Here is a 20,665-nt window from a genome sequence, read left to right as displayed (position 1 = left end):
GTTTTGTTTTTATCTTTAGGGTGCGTGTGCTGTTTGGAGGTCGACAGGGGGAGTTTAGGTTTCTTCCACCAGCTGGTTTCTCTCCATGCGCTGAAGCTCTCCTCCCCAAGACCCGCTGCAAGTTGGAACTGTTTCAGGAACTCACACGAAACCACATTGGAAACCAGCGTGACCTCTTAGGCCCTGTGATGCCTACAAGCCCAGTCACCTTTATCCCCATTCCAGTGGATTCCAGCGAGGTACTGTTTAATTTTAAGTACACTCTGATTATTTAAAATTTAGCATCAGTACAGTTATTTCAATCTACAATCGTGCATCAACTTGTATGAGTGTCTGACACCCTTAACGCTCAACTCTGCATGTCGTCAGGTTGAATATCCTCCACAGTTGGAGCAGATCAGAGAAAGATTAGCAGAAAACCTTCATGAACTCTGGATTATTGACAAAACAGAGCAGGGCTGGACCTATGGACCTGTAAGTATCTGAGAAACATCCTTTGAGTAGTTGCATCTTTTTCTGAAATATATATTGAAAACTGCAACTCTTCTTCTAGGTTAAAGATGAGAGCAAAAAAGTACACTCGTGTCTAGTTGAATTTTCCAAACTTCCAGATCAGGAGCGAATTCATAACCTTCAATCATCTGAGGATATTCTCAGGTATGCCATTCATTATTTTGCCTAATAAACTATGAATTAGCTCTTCATTATTAATTTTACTTCTTTTGTGTTGTGGAAGGACCCTTCTGGCTTTTGGTGTCCATATTGGGCTCTCTGACGAACATGCAGAGGAGAATGTGAAATATGTCCGCCTTTCAAATAAGTAAATCAAAATGAAATTCCTAAGACACCTTTTAAACTTGAAGGATTCCTTCACTTCCACAATAAAATAAACTGATCGTTTACTCACTTCTATGTCATCCAAGATGTTAATGTCTTTCTTTCTTTAGTCGCAAAGAAATTAAGTTTTTTGAGGAAAACATTCCAGGATTTTTCTCTATATTTAACTTCAATGGTGCTCAACAGATTGACGGTTAAGAATAAGACCCTTATTCCTCGGCGGGAATCATTTAGAGCCCTTTGATCCAAGTCCACTTTATAGAGAAAAATCCTGGAATGTTTTTTTTGTTTTTTTTTAATTGATTGAAAAAAGTAAGAAATTAATATCTTGGATGACATGGGGGTGAGTAAATTATCATCTGGAAGTGGAGTAATCCTTTAACATGAATGCAACAGTGAAAAGTGTTGAGTAAACCTGAGTTTATTTAATTAAAGTTACATAAACCTTAATTACATCACCTGTCCAGGTATGAGCTATGGAATGGATACAAACCAGCCCCGGTGGATCAGTCCCGTGTTGTGCTAACTGCTGCTCAGGAAGAGCTGGTGGACAAACTGGCTGAGAATGAACACAACATATGGGCCAGAGAGCGAATCAGGCAGGGTTGGAGCTGTGGACCACAGCAGGTGGAAATTAAAGTATTTTTCATGAAAACAAGCAATATAAATCTGATCTTGGGAATTATTTATCACTGGAGTGAAAATGCTAATTTTGTCCATCTATACGAGTAAACTGCTTCTCACTATATATATATATATATATATATATATATATATTTTTTTTTTTTTTTTTTTGTTTTGTTTTGTTTTAGGATATAATGTATAAGAGAAGTACTCAACTAGTGCCATTTTCCCTGTTGGATGAGAAGACCAAACAGGCGGGTAGAGATGCTATGAGGGATGCATTGGGTACCCTTCTTGGGTTTGGATATACTGTGGAACCGCTGGAGCAAGAACATGGTGGGAACATTATCCTTTTTCGAGAATATAGTCTGGAGAATTGTCATTTGGAGAGTTGGTTATATTTCAAACTTATTAACAAAATTCACTTTTAGAAAAAAAAGAATATTTTTATTAATAACTTTGTTCTGCAAGGATGGATTAAATTAAACTGACAGTAAGGATTTATATCTTACCACAAAAAAATCTAAATGGATAGTTCACCCAAAAATGATAATTCTGTATTACTAACCTCTATGAGATTTTTTCTTCAGTTTAACATAAAAGAAGATATGTTGAAGACTGTGGGTAACCAAACAGTCTACCAACCCCAAACTTTTGATGGTATTGTATATATGTAAATCAAACATGAAACATTGTTTTTTCTCTCCCATAGCTTCAAGTAGCAATATGAAGTCTGTGACTGCAGAGAGATTTCGGATTTTCCGTGTGGAGCACCCCTTTGCAGTGCGTGATGGAAAATGGTACTTTGAGTTTGAGGCTGTAACTGATGGAGAGATGAGAGTGGGCTGGGCACGACCTGGGTGTAAACCTGATGTGGATCTTGGTTCAGATGATCAGGCCTTCGTCTTTGATGGTTCTAAGGTATTTCAGTAGTAATTTCAAATGTCAAAGCAAATTGTACTGAGGTACATAAACAAGTTGCCTTTAGGAACAGTTAAGGATCATGAAATAAAAAAGATAACATAATATATCTTCTTTTTTTTTTTTTATCTGTCGCACATATTTTAGGGGCAGTGGTGGCATTGTGGGGCAGAGCGATTGGATAGCCGTTGGAAGAGGGGGGATGTAGTTGGCTGTTTGTTGGACCTGACTGCATGCACTATGATGATTACTCTTAATGGAGAGCTACTTCTAAACAGTCGTGGTTCTGAACTGGTGCTAAAAGACTTCAATAAATCTGATGGTGAGTTCTTTGTGATCATTTTCCATTCCACAATTTAGAAGACTAGTACTTTCACCAGCTAAAGTCAGTTATTTCTGTCCTTTGGTGTAGTGTGTCAGTAGGAAATATCAGTTTACATTTCCAAACATTCATTTTGCCATTAATTGTAATAATCCAGTTTGACAACAGTCAGTGCTCCACACAGAGATCTGATCTCATCATCATCCAGTCTGTCTGAAATGACATGAAGAAACAGAACAAACTAAGACAGGCTAAATCAAGAAGAACTGTGGCAATGTCTCCAAGATGCTTCAAGTGCATCTAGGGCAAACGCTGCTTTAATCTCAAAGGATGGTCACATCAAATGTTGATTTAATTTAGTTAATAGAAGTTACTTGATAAAGAAAATCTATTTATGACATTATTTTTGACAGAATCCTCATTTTACAGCATTTTAAACTGTACTGTAGCTTTGCAGGTAGGTCTATTGAAGCATCTTGAAGACGTTGCCACAGTTCTTCTGGATGTAGTCTGTCTCAGTTTGTTCTGTTTCTTCATGTCTTTCCAGACAGACTGGATGATGATGATGAGATCAGATCTCTGTGTGGAGCACTGGCTGTTGTCTGACTCCTTGTGCAAACAAAAATCTCACTGGATTATTACAATTAATGGCAAAATGAGTTTGTAAATGTAAACTGATATTTTCTACTGACACACTACAGCAAAACATAGAAATAACTGACTTAACACTTTTTTAGCTGGTGAAAATTCTAGTGTTCTAATAATTTTGGCCACCACTGTATATACATACATGTGTATTTTTCTACATTGTATAACATACATTTCTCACTGTTTTCTCTTTGATGAATACTAGGTTTTCTACCTGTTTGTAGTATAGGGATCAACCAGGTGGGTCGTTTGAATTTGGGTCATCAGATTGACTCACTAAAATACTTCAGTCTTTGTGGCCTACAAGAGGGATACCAGCCCTTTGGTTTGAACATGAGTAAAGATATACCACTATGGATGAGCTGGAGAGAGCCTTTGTTCACTCCTATACCCAATGACCATCCTAACATACAGGTTAGTTAATTTACATCAAGTGTGGGTGATGTATTTGTAGATATATTTAATTTATTATTAATATGTCATCTAAGGCAAGAACCTGCATTATTTTATGGTCTCAGACAATGTTCTATAATATTCAAATTTCTTCCCAGGTGATTCGTGTCGATGGATCAGTTGACAACACCCCATGTCTGAAAGTAACACAGAGGTGTTTTGGGCAGCAGGAAAGGGGCGTAAGCAATGTTGGATTTTACCGTCTGAGCATGCCAATAGAGTGCGCACAGGTGCTTTCTAGCCCAGGTGAGGTCACTGTGCCCCCAAGCAGCAGTGTGGCGTGCCACCTCAGAGATTCAGAGGAAGGAGAAGCAGATTCTGATTTTGAGCTACTGATGAAAGCTCACAGATACGCAGGATCCAGAGATGAGCTCAATAATCACAAAGACCACAGTCAGGAAAAGCCATCTAGACTCAAACAGCGGTGAGCTCGGTTCACACCTTCTTGCTAATAGAACACCAAACACAATTGACCAAATGCACGGAGCATTCTTTAGAACTTTTGCACAATGATAAACCAGCTTGTAAACTTCTGGTGAAGTTCACTTTATATGTGCTATATATAGGCGGAGTCTCTTGAGACTCCTCTCCTGCCTCATTCTTATCAGAAACTGAGAAAAATAATAATTGCAACATCATAAATAATCATAGCGGCATGAACAGTTTCATATTATTTAACAGCATATAATTTAAGTGCCTGGTAATCCCAGGAGAGTACATGTAGTTCTACATTTAAATATTGACAGCTAAACACTATAATAGGCTGAAGTTAGCGATGCTTCTCTTCAACGACATCTTAATAGTATTCTTGTTTTTTGACATTTTTAAAATCTTGTAATAATTTAAAGCCTTTATCATTTTTCAACTCTACAGCTGTGCAATAAAATTCACTTGAAATATCCCCTTTTACTCGAAAAAAAGTATTTTCAGCTAGACTTTTTAAGATGAAATTGACATGAAAATACCCTTATAACCAGAAGATGGCAGCAGAGGAGTATTGGCTGTAGCTGCCGTTTCAACTCCCTAGATTTTTCAAGTCTTGCTTATCAATTTATTATAAAATTATTGGTATAACACATTTTAGTACTTTTACTGCACTGAAGTATATAGTATAGCAAGTGCAAAAAGTCAAAAAATAAAATAAATAAGCTCAGACACAAACAGCCTAGTTAAAGGAGTTAAATATTAATGGTATAGGAATTAAATATTAAATGGTATAGGAATTAAATAATGCATTCAATATGAATCAATATGAATTTGAAATATTTTAGATATAATTTATTAACTACATCTTTTATCTACATCAAGTTTTCTCTTGAAGTGTAAAAGCTATTAAATAGCCTTTATTTAACCAACACAAACTTGTTACTGCTGTAGTTTTGTTACTCTGAATTTAGTCTGAATCATTTAATGCACCGCTCTGTTTTTGACATCGGCTTGTCAGATTTTTCGTTCGGTTATTACTGTCAATCATAGCATTGACTCACGCATATTAGCAGACAAAACTTTTCTCCGATTGTGAATTCATTATGTAGAGAAAACGAGAAAACGTTACTCCTATTTGGGCTCAGTACCGTTGACCAGAAATGACTGAGCTGGCTTGTCTAAACAAGTAAGTAATCAGTGCATATGGTCAATTAGACTAACATGAGTAACCTAAGCAGAAACCATTGACTGAAACTGTCTTTATTACATACCTGTATCAATTGGTTTCTGTAGGTTTCTGATGAAGAAAAAAACAGAGTTAAACACCAGCCACTCATCAGCACGTCTGTTGGAGGAAGTGCTGGCCATCGAGAAAGATGAAGACAACCGCCTTGTTCATTGTACTACGGTAGTCAGTAATCATTTTCTTATTCATTGTTACTGGATCACTGAATGGGTTTGACTGTTTGTGTCTTTTTCCGTCTTTCTCACTGTAGTATTATTACTCTGTGAGAATCCCATATAGTCAGGAGCCCTCTTATGTGTGGGTCGGTTGGGTAACCTCGAAGTTCCACCATCATGATGTGACCTTTGACCTGGACAGCATTTGCACTGTCACAGTCACTCTTGGGGATGAAAGGGGGAAAGTGCATGAGAGGTAAGACTCACAGGGCCTCTAAGAGATGCTGTACCTTTAAACAAAGAAAAACAGACTCTTTTAAAATACACGAAAAAGCTAATATGAATAAATAAATGGTGTGTGTGTATTTGTTAGTGTCAAGCGTAGCAGCTGTTACATGGTGTGTGCAGCAGAGGGCAGTAGTTTATCCCATAGTCGCAACAGCAATGGCCTGGAGATTGGATGTCTGGTTGATACAGCAACAGGCCTTCTGACCTTCACTGCTAATGGCAAGGAGCTTGCAACATACTACCAGGTAAATATCAAATATATCATTCAAATATTAGCACGTCTTGACTATGTACAGTAGTTGTGATTTTAGCCATAAACAAACCGATTTTTCATATTTTTTTCTAATTTAGTCTGTTTGAGCTGCTTTAGTTTAACCTCAGTGATGTCTCTCCATTTGTAGGTGGAACCTGGAACCAAGCTCTTCCCTGCTGTCTTTGCTAAAGCCACAAGTTCTAATGTCTTCCAGTTTGAGTTGGGGCGTATCACGGTAAACCAATTCATCAGTTATGTTTTCCATGGTCAGACCAAATACATTTCTGAAAAAGTGCATCTTTCAGCCCAGTGAGTGTCCTTGCAAGCTTGCGAATAATACATTTTATCAGCAGAAATTTCTCCTTTGGTGCAAATAAATAAAAACCTTAAATGCAGTATTGGTCTTCCTAAAATGGTTTGCAACACATCCATTTCCAGCTTGTGTTGGAACAAGAGTACAGATTGTATTATATATCCCTGCATAACTTATATATTATTATCTTTACATAAAGAGAGTTATGAGCTTTTACAAAAAAGCATTACTGCACTTAAAGGAGAAGTTCACTTCCAGAACAAAAATGTACAGATAATTTACTCCCCCCTTTGTCATCCAAAATGTTCATGTCTTTCTTTCTTCAGTCCTAAAGAATAGTATGTTTTTTGAGGAAAACATTTCAGGTTTTCTCTCAATATAGTAGATTTCTGTCCATATAGTGGACTTCTATGGTGCCCGCAAGTTTGAACTTTCAAAATGCAGTTTGCAGTCAAAAAAGAAGTGTCTTATCTAGCAAAAGGATTGGTTATTTTCTAAAAATAATGGACAATTTATATACTTTTTTAACATACCATACCTGTCTTGAACCGGAATACACAGAGTTCACACAGAGCTATAAAGACGGGCATTTGAGGTTAAAAATTATATTGTCAATTCTTTTTAGAAAATAACCAATCATTTTTCTACATAAGACCCTTCTTCTTTGGAGCCCTTTGAAGCTGCATTCAAACTGCATTTTAGAAGCCATAAGTCCACTATATGGACAGAAATCCTGAAAAAAACATAATTTCTTTGACTGAAGAAAGAAAGACATGAACATCTTAGATGACAAAGGGGTGAGTAAATTATCCGTAAAATTTATTCTGGAAGTGAACTTCTCCTTTAAGAAAGAAAACTTCAAATGACTTTGTTTCTATATAGTTTTCTCTATAATTTTTGGCTGCAGATTATGGATGTGTATTGTCGCCCACAGAATGTGATGCCATTATCAGCTGGAGTTTTTCGGAGTGAAAGAAGAAATGCAAAGCCTCAGTGCCCTCCTAGATTGTGTGTTCAGCACCTAACGCCTATGCGGTGGACCCGAGTACCTGACCACTCTCAGCCTGTGGAAGTGATCCGTCTGGAGGAGAGATATGGCTGGAGAGCTCATTGCACTCAGACCCAACAGATTATGACCCTGTATATACCTGAGGAGAACAGGTCAGAGGTCACATTGGAGATGTCAAGTTTCTTCTCATTTACCATAACATATACCATATATAAATGTTATGCATTATACAAATTAACTTTATGCAAGTCTATAAAACATTTTACACACTTTTCGACTTTTTTTGCTATTTTTATCTATGGAGCTAGAAAAAAATGCTAAGAAGATTCAGATTCAACAAAATTGAATTTTTTGAGGGTGTATTTTATATTTTTGAATTTAAATTTAAAACATGACAATTACCAAAATTTGATTGTTTTGTAGTGTATTTTAATTTTTTTTTTAAGATAGTATAAAATATTATTTTTTTTTATTCTGATAACCTTCTGATTACTTTAGCCTGCTTGACCTTTGGGCCTATTTAGTATGTGAATTTCTAAAAAAATAAAAAAGGTAATGCAACTTTTTATCTCACAAGTCAGACTTTTTTTTCGCAATTTTCTTAGAATTGCATGATACGAACTTGCAGTTCTGACATTTTTTTCACAGAATTGTTGAAATTGAAGATTGAAGATATAAAGTCAGACTTGAGAGATATAAAGTAAAAAATGGGGGATATAAACTCGCAATTGCAAGAAATAAAGTCAGAATTATGAGATATAAACTTAGAATTCTGACCTTTTTTTCTCAGAATTGCCTGTTTATATCTCTCAGTTCTGACTTTTTTCTCAGAATTACATGTTACTCACAATTATGAAAGATAAAGTCAGAATTGTGAGACACAAACTCACAATTCTGATTTTTTTTCTCTTTGTGACTTATAAAGTCCAGTTCTAAGGGGAAAGAAAGGCTGAATTGTGAATTTTCTCAGAATTGCAAGTTTATATTTCAAAATTCTGAGTTAAAGTCAGTTCTAAAGTCAGAACTGCGAAGCATAAACTGAGAAAAAGTGTTACAATAAAAAGTCAGAATTGCGTATAAAGATAGGAATCCTGAATATAAACTCGCAGTTGTTAGTTTATATCAAGAGTAAATTCTGAGAAAAAAGGAATTGCGAGATGTAAATTCACAATTGCGAGAAAAAAAAGTCAGAATTGTGAGATAAAAAAATTACAATTACCTTTTTTCATTTTTACGTTCATTGGCAGAAACGGGCTTCTATAACCCCCCCTCCTCCCAAAAAACCTTGATGTTTGTTAAAAAATAAATAAATAAATGTCTAAAGTATATAATACAGTTGTTGTTAATATTTTTTCTTGGTTTTCCTCTTCTCCCTTTCAGGTGCGTGGACATTCTGGAACTGTCCGAACGGCATGATATCCTGAAGTTCCATGACCACACCCTTCGCCTCTACTCAGCCCTTTCAGCTCATGGAAACACACATGTAAGCCACGCCCTCTGCAGCCACGTGGACCAATCACAACTCTTGTTTGCTTTGCAGTGCTCTAAAATGCCAGGCCATCTGCGCACAAGTTACTACAACCTCCTCATTAACACCCACCTCAGTGCTCACGTCAGTGCCAGGCAGGCCATGAACCACGAATACATTGTTCCCATGACGGACACCACACATTCTGTAACGCTCTACACAAACAATAAGAAGGTACAGAGATTCCCAGGAAGTGATTTCAGCACTTCCTTATGGCCTAGAATGCGTTTTACATCACCTTGCTTCATCAGAGCTTATAAAATAGAAGGAGATATAGGAGATGAGGGCAGGGCTTTGTTGAGTGATAAGCGCCAAGGCAGCCCAGAGTTCCCACTGGATGTTTTAAAGGATGCTGTAATAGCAATGCTGAAGGAGGCAGTGACAGCAGTAGGGCAGGGTGTGAGGGACCCTGCAGGGGGAAGCATAGAGCTCCTGCTGGTTCCTCTGCTTGGTTTACTTCACACTCTCCTGCTGATGGGTGTGTATCAGGGGGCTGATCTGGAGGCTGTGTTTACGCTCATCCTGCCAGCTAGTTACATGAAAGGAACATGTAAAACAGAAGAGATGGATGAACTGAGAGAAATTAATGGAGAAAGAGAGGAAAAAGAGGGTAGAGCCTGGGAGGATGCTGTCCCTCAGCAAAGTCTTCTTCAGATGAAGCTTCCAGAAGCTGTTAAATTACAGGTTGGCACAGTTCATTGCAAAAATAAACATTTTGTCCAAAAAACTATGGCCCTTATGGTTGCTTTACTCATCTTTTTTCTTTTTCATCATCAGGTGTGCCACCTTTTGAAGTACCTGTGTGACTGCCAGGTGCGTCACAGAGTAGAAGCTGTGATGTCGTTCTCAGGTGACTTCGTAGGTCGTCTTCAAGACAACCAACGTTTTCGTTACAATGAAGTTATGGATGCACTTAACATGTCTGCTGCTCTTACTGCACGCAAAACTAAAGAGTTCCGTTCTCCACCACAGGAACAGGTGAGAGGTCAAAGGTTAACTGGATTGGACTGTTATGTTTCAATCATTATTTACCCAAACAGGGGTGTCCAATTCTGGAAGGTCAACATCCTGGAGAGTTTAGCTCCAAAACACTTTCCCAGAAATTACTAGTAAATCTTTAGACCTTGATTAACTGATTTAGGTATGTCTAATTAGGGTTGGAGGTAAACTCTGCCAGACAGTGTTCTTCCAGGATCAAGTTTTGACATCCCTGTTGTATGACTTCCTCTCTGTTGACTTTCTGAAAATATTTTTAATGAATTATCATTTTGAAGACATGATGTAATGGAAATAATAGCATTTTCCCAGAGAATCTGTTATTTCACTACAACACTGAGTGTTGACATTTGGATTAAATACAAGGTTAAAGCCGTAAAACCTTTGCTCATCTTCAGAACACAAATTAAGACATTTTTGTTAAAATCTGAGAGCTTTCTATGCATAGACAACTTTTTTATTTTTTTACAATTGCCAATTCACATCTCACAATTTAGACTTCTTTTCTCAGAATTGCATCATACAAACTAATTGTTTTGCAGAATTGTAATATATAAAGTCAGACTTGTGGGATATAAACTCGCAATTCTTGTGACATCATTGCATGTGGAAAATAAAAGCTGTAGTCCAAATGAGCCGTTCGTTGTAGTTTTTGAAAAGGGACTTTTTAAAAACTAAATATCTCCCTTTGGAGTGGACTTTGAGATTTGTAACTTTGTAGATGTTTTTTATGCCCAAACGTACACACCACACAATGGCTAAAGTTCAAAAAGTGAAAAAGCATAATAGCACCCCTTTAATTTTAATGAAATGCGAGAGCTTTCTGACCCTGCATAGACAGCAATTCAACTGACACATTCAAGGCCCAGAAAGGTAGTAAGGACATCATTAAAATAGTCCTTGAGACATCAGTGGTTCAACCGTAATTTTCTGAAGCTACGAGAATAGATTTTGTGTGCAAAGAAAACAAAAATAACGACTTTATTCAGCATTTTTTTCTTACTTCTTTCATGTGTTATGGTATTGTCGTAAATGCGCGTCAAAAGACTGACACGGAGGAGAAGATATTGTTGAATAAAGTTGTTATTTTAGTTTTCTTTGCACACAAAAAGTATTCTCATAGCTTCAGAAAATTACAGTTGAACCACTGATGTCTCAAGGACTATTTTAACGATGTCCTTACTACCTTTCTGGGCCTTGAATGTGTCAGTTGAATTGCTGTCTATGCAGGGTCAGAAAGCTCTCGGATTTCATTAAAAATGTCTTAATTTGTGTTCTGAAGATGAATGAAGGTCTGGGTTTGGAATGGCATGAGGGTGAGTAATTGAAACAATTTTCATTTTTGGGTGAACTGTTCCTTTATAAAAATGAAAGTGAAATGAATAATTCTCAATGAGATCAATAACATATGTGTAGAAAATAGGTTGAATTTTCATTTCATGCAGATTGAACTTTCCCTAATGAGTTGTGTCATTTTTTTGTTTCTGTCCAGATAAACATGATGTTGAGCTTCCGAGAAGAGTGTCAGAAATGCCCATGTCCAGAGGACATCCAAGATTTGATGTGGGAATTCCATCAGGATCTATTGAGCCACTGTGGTAGGAGGCAATTAGGACAACCAATGTCAATATTGTATTTCCTCTAATACATTTATTCATGCTTTTAATTTGTATTATTCAGGAATTGAGAAAGACAGTGATTCAGAAAATGAGGATGAGGACAACCAGTCAATCGGGAATCACCTCCAAGGCCTAGTGAATAAAATAATTAATTTAAAGAGGAGAATGTCTGGCCTGTCTGAGGAGATTGTAAACAAACCTGGTAGGAAACACTGCCAGTCTCTTTTGGCTCTCAAAAGTGGTGTTTTCATTATATTGGAATCACTTTGTTATCTTATGAACTGTACTAATCTTCATTCTGTACAGGTTCTTTCAATTGCACACCAAATAAGTGAAGTTAAAACAGACCTCTTTCTAGTTTCTCTACAGCACCTGATATCAGAGACCATGCTGCACTGGGCCCAGGAGGGGACGATAGAAGACCCAGCTCTGGTGCGTGCTGTTTTCAGCCTGCTGCATCAACAGTATGCCGGCCTGGGAGGCCAGATGTCTGCACCACTGCAGAAGGCTTACTGTATCAGCCAGACGTCTGTAGAAGACGCTCTTAACCTCCAGTGGGCTCTAGCGCGCATTCGCTCATTGCTCACCGCCAGGATGGGAAAAGAAGAGGAGGAACTTATGATCAGAGGTCTAGGGTGAGAGAAGATGGTTGGGTTTGGAATTACCTTAAGACCTTGCACTTATGTCACGGTTTGGTCAGTTACCCAGATGCGCGGCCATATTGGAGATACTTATATAGAGAAGGACTTTGTAAGTAGGAAAGTGCACAATATTTTGAGAAACTAAAGGTGAAGCAGTATTAATTAAGATATTAGTCTTATATTTCACCTACCTGACTGGAAATGATAAGAACAAATACAAATGTTGTCAAGATTCTTGCCCTAGAAATCCTGCCTTAGTTTGGCCAACCACAAACGCCTTTTGTTCCTCAGACAGTTTTTTGCACTCTTCTTCTTGATTTGTTATAACTTTTGTCAGTCTGTAGTACTCCAAATGTGTTTTTGGTCTGATTAATTAGTACAGTCCAAAACATGACAATAATTGACCATTTTCAGCAGAGTTATGCTCTGTTCAGTGGCATTGTTTATAGTCGGTGCTGCCAATATGGCCAATTAATGATGCGTCATCCAGTATTTCTGAAGCACTACCATGTCTAAGCCAGTTCTAACCTCACTTTAAGACCTGTGTATTCTCTTGTGTAGTGACATCATGAACAATAAAGTTTTCTATCAGCATCCTAATCTGATGAGAGCTCTGGGGATGCATGAAACCGTCATGGAAGTTATGGTGAATGTCCTTGGTGCTAGAGAATCTAAGGTAATCATAATAACATCAAGTACTTTCAGTGATTATCAGCTTATGCGTTCATTATGGTTGTAAAATGTCAACTGCATAATTGAACCACTCAAATTAGAACTTAATCACTACATTAAGTGCAGTGTTTTGATTTATTCACTCCCCTGAGGTACTCTGTTAATGCTTATCCTCTGGCCTCATTAAGGAAATCATGTTCCCTAAGATGGTTGCGCACTGCTGCCGTTTCCTTTGTTATTTCTGTCGAATCAGTCGGCATAATCAGAAGGCCATGTTTGATCATCTCAGCTACCTGCTGGACAACAGTAATGTTGGACTTGGTATGTTTATTCTAGTACTGATCTGGTTTAACTCATGAATAACCTTCAACCTGAAAATTTATTAGGAAGTAGACTTAAAGGAGAAGTTCACTTCCAGAACAAAAATTTACAGATAATTTACTCACCCTCTTGTCATCCAAGATGTTTATGTCTTTATTTCTTCAGTTGATAAGAAATTATGTTTTTGAGAAAAACATTTCAGGATTTCTCTCAATGTAGTGGTCTTCTATGGTGCTTCCAAAATGCAGTTTAAATGCAGCTTCAAAGGGCTTGATCCCAGCTGAGGAAGAATGGGCTTATCTAGCGATCTGTCTAAACAAATTGACAATTTATATACTTTTTAACCTCAAATCATCTTGTCTAGCGTTAACTCGGTTCAAGACAGTTAGGGTATGTTGAAAAACTCCCATCTCATTTTTTCTCCAACTTTAATATCTCCCTACATACACATGCAGAAGTACCGACCCAGTGTTTACAAAGTTATCATGCAAAGATCAAAAAAGGTAAAACAGCGATGTAAGGAGATTTTGAAGTTGGAGAAGAAAATGAGATGAGATTTTTCAGAAAATTACTGATCTTTTTGTCCTTCTTCCTCCGCTGGGATTATTTAGAGCCAGTTGAAGCTGCATTGGAACTGCATTTTGGAAGTTCAAACTCACAGGCACCATAGAATTCCACTATATGAAGAAAATTTCTGAAATGTTTTCCTTAAAAAACATGATTTCTTTTTGACTGAAGAAAGGAAATGGGTAAGTAAATTATCTGTAAATTTTTTCTGGAAGTGAACTTCTTTAACTAAATGTGATTTTTCTTATCAGCTTCTCCTTCAATGAGAGGATCGACTCCTCTAGATGTGGCGGCTGCTTCTGTCATGGACAACAACGAATTGGCACTTGCTCTTACTGAGGCGGATCTGGAGAAAGTATGTCTGATTCTTTTGTCTCTTTTCTACATCCCTTCTGACTTTTGTTGATATTGAACTGTCTGTACTGGTTTTTCGTTTGTACAGCTGGTGCAGTATTTGGGAGGCTGTGGATTGCGAAGTTGCGGTCTGCTGGTCTCCAAAGGATACCCAGATATTGGTTGGAATCCTGTAGAGGGAGAACGGTACTTGGACTTCCTGCGCTTTGCAGTGTTTTGCAATGGTAATGAGCAGTTTTAATCCTGAATCCATATCTGGTGAAACCTAATTTAACACCGGTTGGTTTTGTTTGGTTATTCACCTTCAGGTGAGAGTGTTGAGGAGAACGCCTATGTGGTAGTGAGGCTTCTGATCAGGCGACCTGAGTGCTTTGGCCCCGCCCTTCGAGGGGAGGGGGGAAATGGTCTTCTAGCAACAATGGAAGAAGCCATTCGAATTTCCCACTTGCAGGATGGAACCAGTGCAGCCAGTACACACAGTTCAAACCGGACTCTGTGAGTGTTACATTTCGATTTTATCCTGTCTTATCCGTTCTCGCGCATACCCATGTGTCATTCTGATCTGCACTTCTAGTGACATGCTTGATGATGAAGATGATGATGTCATTCACATGGGACACGCCATAATGACCTTCTACTCTGCTCTCATTGATCTGTTGGGTCGTTGTGCTCCTGAGACGCACGTAAGTGTTTCGGGAAACCCGCTGGGAAAGGTAGATAAGAGCTTCGTAATGTGTTTGAAGGATTGAGTTGGAAAGGGCTTATTGGTTTTATCTACTTTTTAAGGCACAGTCCGTTTTCATTAAAGATTTGAAAGGTTCTTCAAGGTTCGCTAATGGGTGTCTCTGGTGTGTGTGTGTCTGTATGGCCTGCAGCTCATAAAAGCAGGGAAAGGAGAGGCCATCCGGATCAGGGCAATCTTGAGGTCTCTTGTTCCCAGAGAGGATCTGGAGGGAATCATCAATATTCCGTTTAGTTTACCAATTGTAAACACGGGTACGTTTTGTGTGCGTCTTGTGAACTTACATCAAATTTACACTCCTAATCAAAAGTTTTTGAATAGCACGATTTTTAATGTTTTTTAAAGACACCTCTTCTGCTCACTAAGCCTGCATTTATTTGATTCAGAGAACAGCAAAAACAGTACAATTTTGAAATATTTTTATGATTTAAAATATCTTTTTTAAAATGTAATTTATTCCTGTGATCAAAGCATCATTTCAGCATCATTACTCCAGTCTTCAGTTTTACATGATCCTTCAGAAATCATTTTAATATATTAAAATAGAAACTGTTATTTTAAATAGAAAATATATTTCAAAATGTTTGTACTTTGTACTTTGGAGTAAATAAATATAGGCTTGGGGAGCAGAAGAGACTTCTTTAAACATTTAAACATTAAAAATCTTACTTTACAAAAACTTTTGACTAGTAGTGTACATTCATGATGTAAAATCATTCTTTTCCAGACTATTGATTTATTTTTCTAAATGTATTTGACTGTTAAAAACTAAAATCAGTGTAAGGAAACAGTGTGAGCTCAGTTTTTAAATAAACTAAGTAAATTTAGCTGCTGGCAAAATTATGTAGTAGGGTATTTTATGTCCAAAAGTGATTAATTGGTGGTTGAAATATTTTGTTCTTGTTATACTCAGATGATCTAGTGGTGGAGCCTGACATGTCTCGGATATTTTGTCCGGATCACAAAGCAGCCATGGTGCTGTTTTTAGACCGGGTTTATGGAGTTCAGGACCAGCAGTTCTTGCTACATCTACTGGAGAATGGTTTCCTGCCAGACCTGCAAGCAGCTGTTAACATGGATGGTGTAAGCGGCAAGACATTATATGTAGAAAAACTTTGTGTCAATTGAAACACATATGACCTTTTCTTTGACCTATATGACCTTTTCTTCTGTGAAACATGAAAGGAATTTTAGCTGAATCTCTGTGGTGCCTTTTTCCATAGTATGCAAATAAGTGGGGATGGAGATCTTGAGCTAATTTTTTTTTATAAAACATCAAAACAATTCAACTGCACTAATGCACTATATTCCAAGTCTTTTGAAGTCAAACAATAATTTTATGTGATGAATATATCTGAAATTTAAATCATTTAGCGGAAGCCAAAATAAAGGTTAAGAGCGTCCTAAAGGCTTGCATTTTTAATTCTACATATTCCAACAGCTCTCTCTGTTCTGCATGTTTCAACAGCTCTGTCTGAATGCAACATAAAACGAAAATATAATTTTAACCACCCCATACCATTGACGTGTGGCTCTTGTAGTTGCAAGAGATTAACCAAACACAGAATGCACACAACAAAAATTTAGGGTTAAAAGTTTTTTAGAAAGAAGAGTTTAATACTTTTATTCTCCAAGGATGCATTAAATTGACTTAAACGGACAGTAAACACTTTTTTAAAATATTACAAAAGATTTCTATTTCAGATAAGTGCTGTTCTTTTGAACTTTCTATTCATATAAGAACCTTAAAATGCATCATGTTTGTTTTCGACACTGATAAGAAATGTTTCTTCAGCACCAAATCAACATATTAGAATTATTTCTAAAGGATCATGTGATACTCAAGACTGGACTAATGGTGGCCGAAAAATAAGCTTTGCTGTCACAGGAAAGATGTTAAAATATATTAAAATAGAAAAGAGTTGTTTTAAAATGTAATAATATTTCTCGATATTACAGTTTGTACCATTTTTATTTTAAAATGCAGACTTATTTCAAGTTATTTGGTGAGCAAAGAGACTTCCTCATATAAATATACATATATTCTCTCTTTCCAGACAGGGTTAGGTGGAACAGATATGGCATTGGCTCTTAACCGATACATATGCGTGGCTGTGCTACCATTGCTGAGTAAGTATTCCTCTCTGCTGTGTGACTCCTCTTCACTGCGGATTGGGCTGGTGGACGGGCTCCTGCAGGGTGTTTACAGCCTTTCTAAAGCTAGCGGACTGACCAAGGCCCAGAGAGACGCCATCCAGGACTGTCTGCTGGCATTGTGCGGGTGAGGATGTTAGACTTTGCTTTTTTGTATTGATTTTTTTTTTCACAGTATAAACAATGAATATAATTGGCACATTACAATAGTGAATGTTTTTTTTGCCAATAATAGACCATTACAAAGGAAATCATCTTTCTTTCAGGACTGACTTTTTAGATATAGTAACAGATATAGTTCTGTTTATTTATAACCCACTATCATTTATTTCTAACAACTTTGTTCCCACAGAAAGCTGAATCCCTCCATGTTGCAGTCTTTGCTGCATAACTTTGTGTTTGACGTACCTCAGCTGTCAGAAAACTCCAAGATGCCACTTAAGGTTTAAAGAGAAAACATGTAATTGTTAAAATAACAAATGTTTTCTTACCTCAGTTCTACTTATTACTTTGGTTGCGGCTTCTTCCAGCTGTTGACCAATCATTATGAGCAGAGCAGGAAGTACTACTGTCGGAATGACGGATGGGGTGGCTATGGCTCTGCTTCAGAGGAAGAACTTCGTCTGACCAGAAGACTGTTTTGGGGGATATTCAGTGCTCTTGCCAAAAAAGTGAGAAAAGACAGAAAAGTCTCCTTGATTATAAACCACGTGACCATACAATTCATTTCATAGAGTCTCTATTTTTTAATGCATCACACTGTTCAAATTGTAAGCGTAAAATGTTTGTTTTTTATTCTTGTCCACAGTCTTACGATGCTGACCTGTTCAAACTGGCTCTCAGTGGTCTCAATGCAGTCGCTGGGGCAATTCCTCCTGATCACCTTGACCCGAGCTGCACTGGAGGGCAAGAAAGACACTCAACGATGGATTCAGAAAGGCGATTTTGTCCTCGACCCCTGGACACTTCAAAGTAAGACTTCTATAGAGTTAAAAGGTCCAAAACACATGGCAAATTCTGTGAAATGGACGTGCTCGAAGTGGATTTAATGGACCATTAGCACTGAGATCTTCTGACAAGCACTAATTACAGAAGTTCATCATCTTCTGAAAAGGGAAATATGAATGCCTGTTTATTCGAAATGCAGTAAATAATCACGTTTTTTCATGCATTTATAGTGCGACAATCCCAGAGATGCTTGAGTTTGTGGTGAACAAATACGCTGAACATACACATGAGAAATGGTCACTTGAAAAGGTAAAAAGTTTCTTCAATAACATTATTACTGGTGTTTGCTTGAGAATATAGTGGAAACCTTGGGAATTCTGTAGTTTTAAAGCCATTTGTGTTTGTTAATTCTTTTCTAGTTTGGTAATGGTTGGGTTTATGGAGAACAGTTTTCTGAGAGTGCTAAAGTTCATCCACTCCTAAAACCTTACAGGGCTCTATCTGAGAAGGTAGCTAACTCTTCTTATACCCAAACCATGCACACACAGTACAAATAACAACACCAGATTTTCTTAATTTTCACAGAAATAAAGCAACATGCAGTTTTTCACACAGTGAAGTTGCTCTGTGTTTTAGGATAAAGAAGGCTATCGAGGGGTCATTAAAGAGACGGTGAAATGCATGCTGGTCTTGGGCTGGACAATTGAGAGGACAAATGACGGGGAGTCACAAGGCTTTCACAACCCAGCCAGGAGGATTTCACAGTCTGGCAAGGTAATGGACACCTTCACAGGGATCTGCAAAACTATCTCTGTACTTTTCTGTCTATTATTTCTTGAATTTTCAAATTTCAGTATTTTTGAAGTTATTCCACCAATAATGAGACCGTTTCAGCACCATCATTTGCAAAAAATCCATTCTATTCAAAGAAGACAAGAAATATGTGCATCTAAATGATGCTGGTCCATGCACTTAAAGATTTTACATTCAGTGATTTTGTTTCAGCTTTTTTTGAACCACTAGAACAACATAATTAAATGGAATTAAATATTAAAAATATGGATAATATTATAAATAATGTAGCAGTGATATTAAATCATCTTCTTAATTGGTTTTATTTGTGTAATTGCTTTCCATAATGTTCACATTATCTCTGTTAACGTTTCTCCAAATATGTTTTAGCATTTTAGTAGATCAATAATGTGCTGTTTTTTCCCCCCCACTTTGGCCACTGTGCATCAAGGCAAATTCTTTCTGCATAAATTGTACTGACAGCTGTTTTGTATTACACATGGCACAAAGCAATTGGGATTCGGAATAGACTTTCTGTGCTCGCCAAGACTGGATTAACAGCTTTTAGGCTTTTAAAAGACATTGCTTATTCAGAGAACATGGGACGCATTCAAAACAGACTGTGCTTGGGTTTGACAAATGCTCAATCAACCAAATAAATGCATAATGTTTCATAATGTGTTTTGTCTTCTAATAGCTGTCTTTTGAAGGAGCCTCTACGTTTAGTCCAAAGCCTGTGGATACCAGCAGTGTCTCTCTGACCTGGGATCAATATGTAAGCAGCTTCAATGAATTCTGTATCAATCTAATATAGTAACTTTTATAGAGAAAATAGCTTTTTGATATTTTTCAAATGTATCTTGGCCAAATACCAACATATTTCAAAAGTAATTTTAGAAATTGCCTCATATGCTGCCTATATACTGCCAGGCAGCGTTGTATATTAACAGGATTAAAAATAACTGCACTTTCAATCTGGTGTTGAAGGCCATGGCAGAGCGGTTGGCTGAGAATTACCATCACATCTGGGCAGCCAGGAAACTGCAGGAACTGGAGAGTAAAGGTGTGTGTTACAGATGGGGCGCAGTGAGAAATGATACAGTGAATTAAATTAGGCCTCCTGCAGCCACCTGCGTATTACAGTGAAACAAAACACTGTGAAATAGGAATACTGGGTGTGTGGAAGACGTGTGGATGCACATAGGTGGATATATACTCTACCTTTAAAAGATTTGGAATAAGGAGCATAAGCAAGGCTTTTAACATTGTTACAAAAGATTATATATTTTAAATAAATGCTGCTCTTTTGATCTTTCTATTCATCAAATAATCCCAAAACATATTAAATTAGAAAAACAGTTATTTTATATTGTAACAATACTTACAAAAATATTGTTTTTACTGTATTTTGATTAAATAAATGTAATAAAATCATACAAGACTTCACATTAAGAATCATACTCTTGGGTACTATACTAAAGTCATATAGGTAATGGCAGATATTTGCTGTAAGCAATTCTTAACCTTTGATATTGCTGTTTGTACTCATATTTTTCAATATTTTATAAACTAATAATGTTGCAAAATAATCACCAGTGGTACCCTGAATTGTTTTTTTTTCTTCTTTTTGCTATAATAATTGTACACTGTCCTGCTTATTACAAAATATTAAATCATATAAATTTACAGCTTTTTACAAAATAAATAATAAATGCACATGAAGGATTGCTTTGAGATTCTAGAGACTGTGGAGTAATACGAAAGACTTAATGAATCTTTCATGAATCTGTGTGGAAGATTATTTTAAATAACTTGGTTAGCAGTCATTATGCACAA

General features: G+C 37.0%; 1 protein-coding gene across 1 annotated transcript in view; it reads left to right on the top strand.

Annotated features, from left to right (window-relative positions):
- The window catches only part of ryr2b (ryanodine receptor 2b (cardiac)), a 78,410-nt gene that overhangs the window by 9,441 nt on the left and 48,304 nt on the right, over positions 1–20,665 (top strand). The window contains exons 20-56 of the mRNA XM_073826873.1: positions 20–239; positions 370–474; positions 554–657; positions 737–820; positions 1,305–1,464; positions 1,650–1,797; positions 2,174–2,382; positions 2,530–2,704; positions 3,558–3,766; positions 3,904–4,229; positions 5,525–5,639; positions 5,728–5,888; positions 6,006–6,165; positions 6,322–6,408; positions 7,421–7,647; positions 8,876–9,707; positions 9,801–10,001; positions 11,512–11,617; positions 11,700–11,840; positions 11,997–12,273; positions 12,841–12,955; positions 13,140–13,272; positions 14,091–14,194; positions 14,282–14,417; positions 14,502–14,688; positions 14,768–14,876; positions 15,069–15,189; positions 15,849–16,018; positions 16,993–17,216; positions 17,442–17,532; positions 17,620–17,760; positions 17,898–18,061; positions 18,268–18,346; positions 18,457–18,546; positions 18,674–18,811; positions 19,527–19,604; positions 19,817–19,892. Coding sequence (XP_073682974.1) covers positions 20–239; positions 370–474; positions 554–657; positions 737–820; positions 1,305–1,464; positions 1,650–1,797; positions 2,174–2,382; positions 2,530–2,704; positions 3,558–3,766; positions 3,904–4,229; positions 5,525–5,639; positions 5,728–5,888; positions 6,006–6,165; positions 6,322–6,408; positions 7,421–7,647; positions 8,876–9,707; positions 9,801–10,001; positions 11,512–11,617; positions 11,700–11,840; positions 11,997–12,273; positions 12,841–12,955; positions 13,140–13,272; positions 14,091–14,194; positions 14,282–14,417; positions 14,502–14,688; positions 14,768–14,876; positions 15,069–15,189; positions 15,849–16,018; positions 16,993–17,216; positions 17,442–17,532; positions 17,620–17,760; positions 17,898–18,061; positions 18,268–18,346; positions 18,457–18,546; positions 18,674–18,811; positions 19,527–19,604; positions 19,817–19,892 — 6,203 coding nt within the window. The remainder of the gene's footprint in view (positions 1–19; positions 240–369; positions 475–553; positions 658–736; positions 821–1,304; positions 1,465–1,649; positions 1,798–2,173; positions 2,383–2,529; positions 2,705–3,557; positions 3,767–3,903; positions 4,230–5,524; positions 5,640–5,727; positions 5,889–6,005; positions 6,166–6,321; positions 6,409–7,420; positions 7,648–8,875; positions 9,708–9,800; positions 10,002–11,511; positions 11,618–11,699; positions 11,841–11,996; positions 12,274–12,840; positions 12,956–13,139; positions 13,273–14,090; positions 14,195–14,281; positions 14,418–14,501; positions 14,689–14,767; positions 14,877–15,068; positions 15,190–15,848; positions 16,019–16,992; positions 17,217–17,441; positions 17,533–17,619; positions 17,761–17,897; positions 18,062–18,267; positions 18,347–18,456; positions 18,547–18,673; positions 18,812–19,526; positions 19,605–19,816; positions 19,893–20,665) is intronic.

Source organism: Garra rufa, chromosome 21, assembly GCF_049309525.1.
Source record: "Garra rufa chromosome 21, GarRuf1.0, whole genome shotgun sequence".
In the NCBI taxonomy this organism is placed as follows: domain Eukaryota; kingdom Metazoa; phylum Chordata; class Actinopteri; order Cypriniformes; family Cyprinidae; genus Garra; species Garra rufa.
The sequence above is the reverse complement of the archived record's forward strand: the minus strand, read 5'-3'. Positions and strand labels throughout refer to the sequence as shown.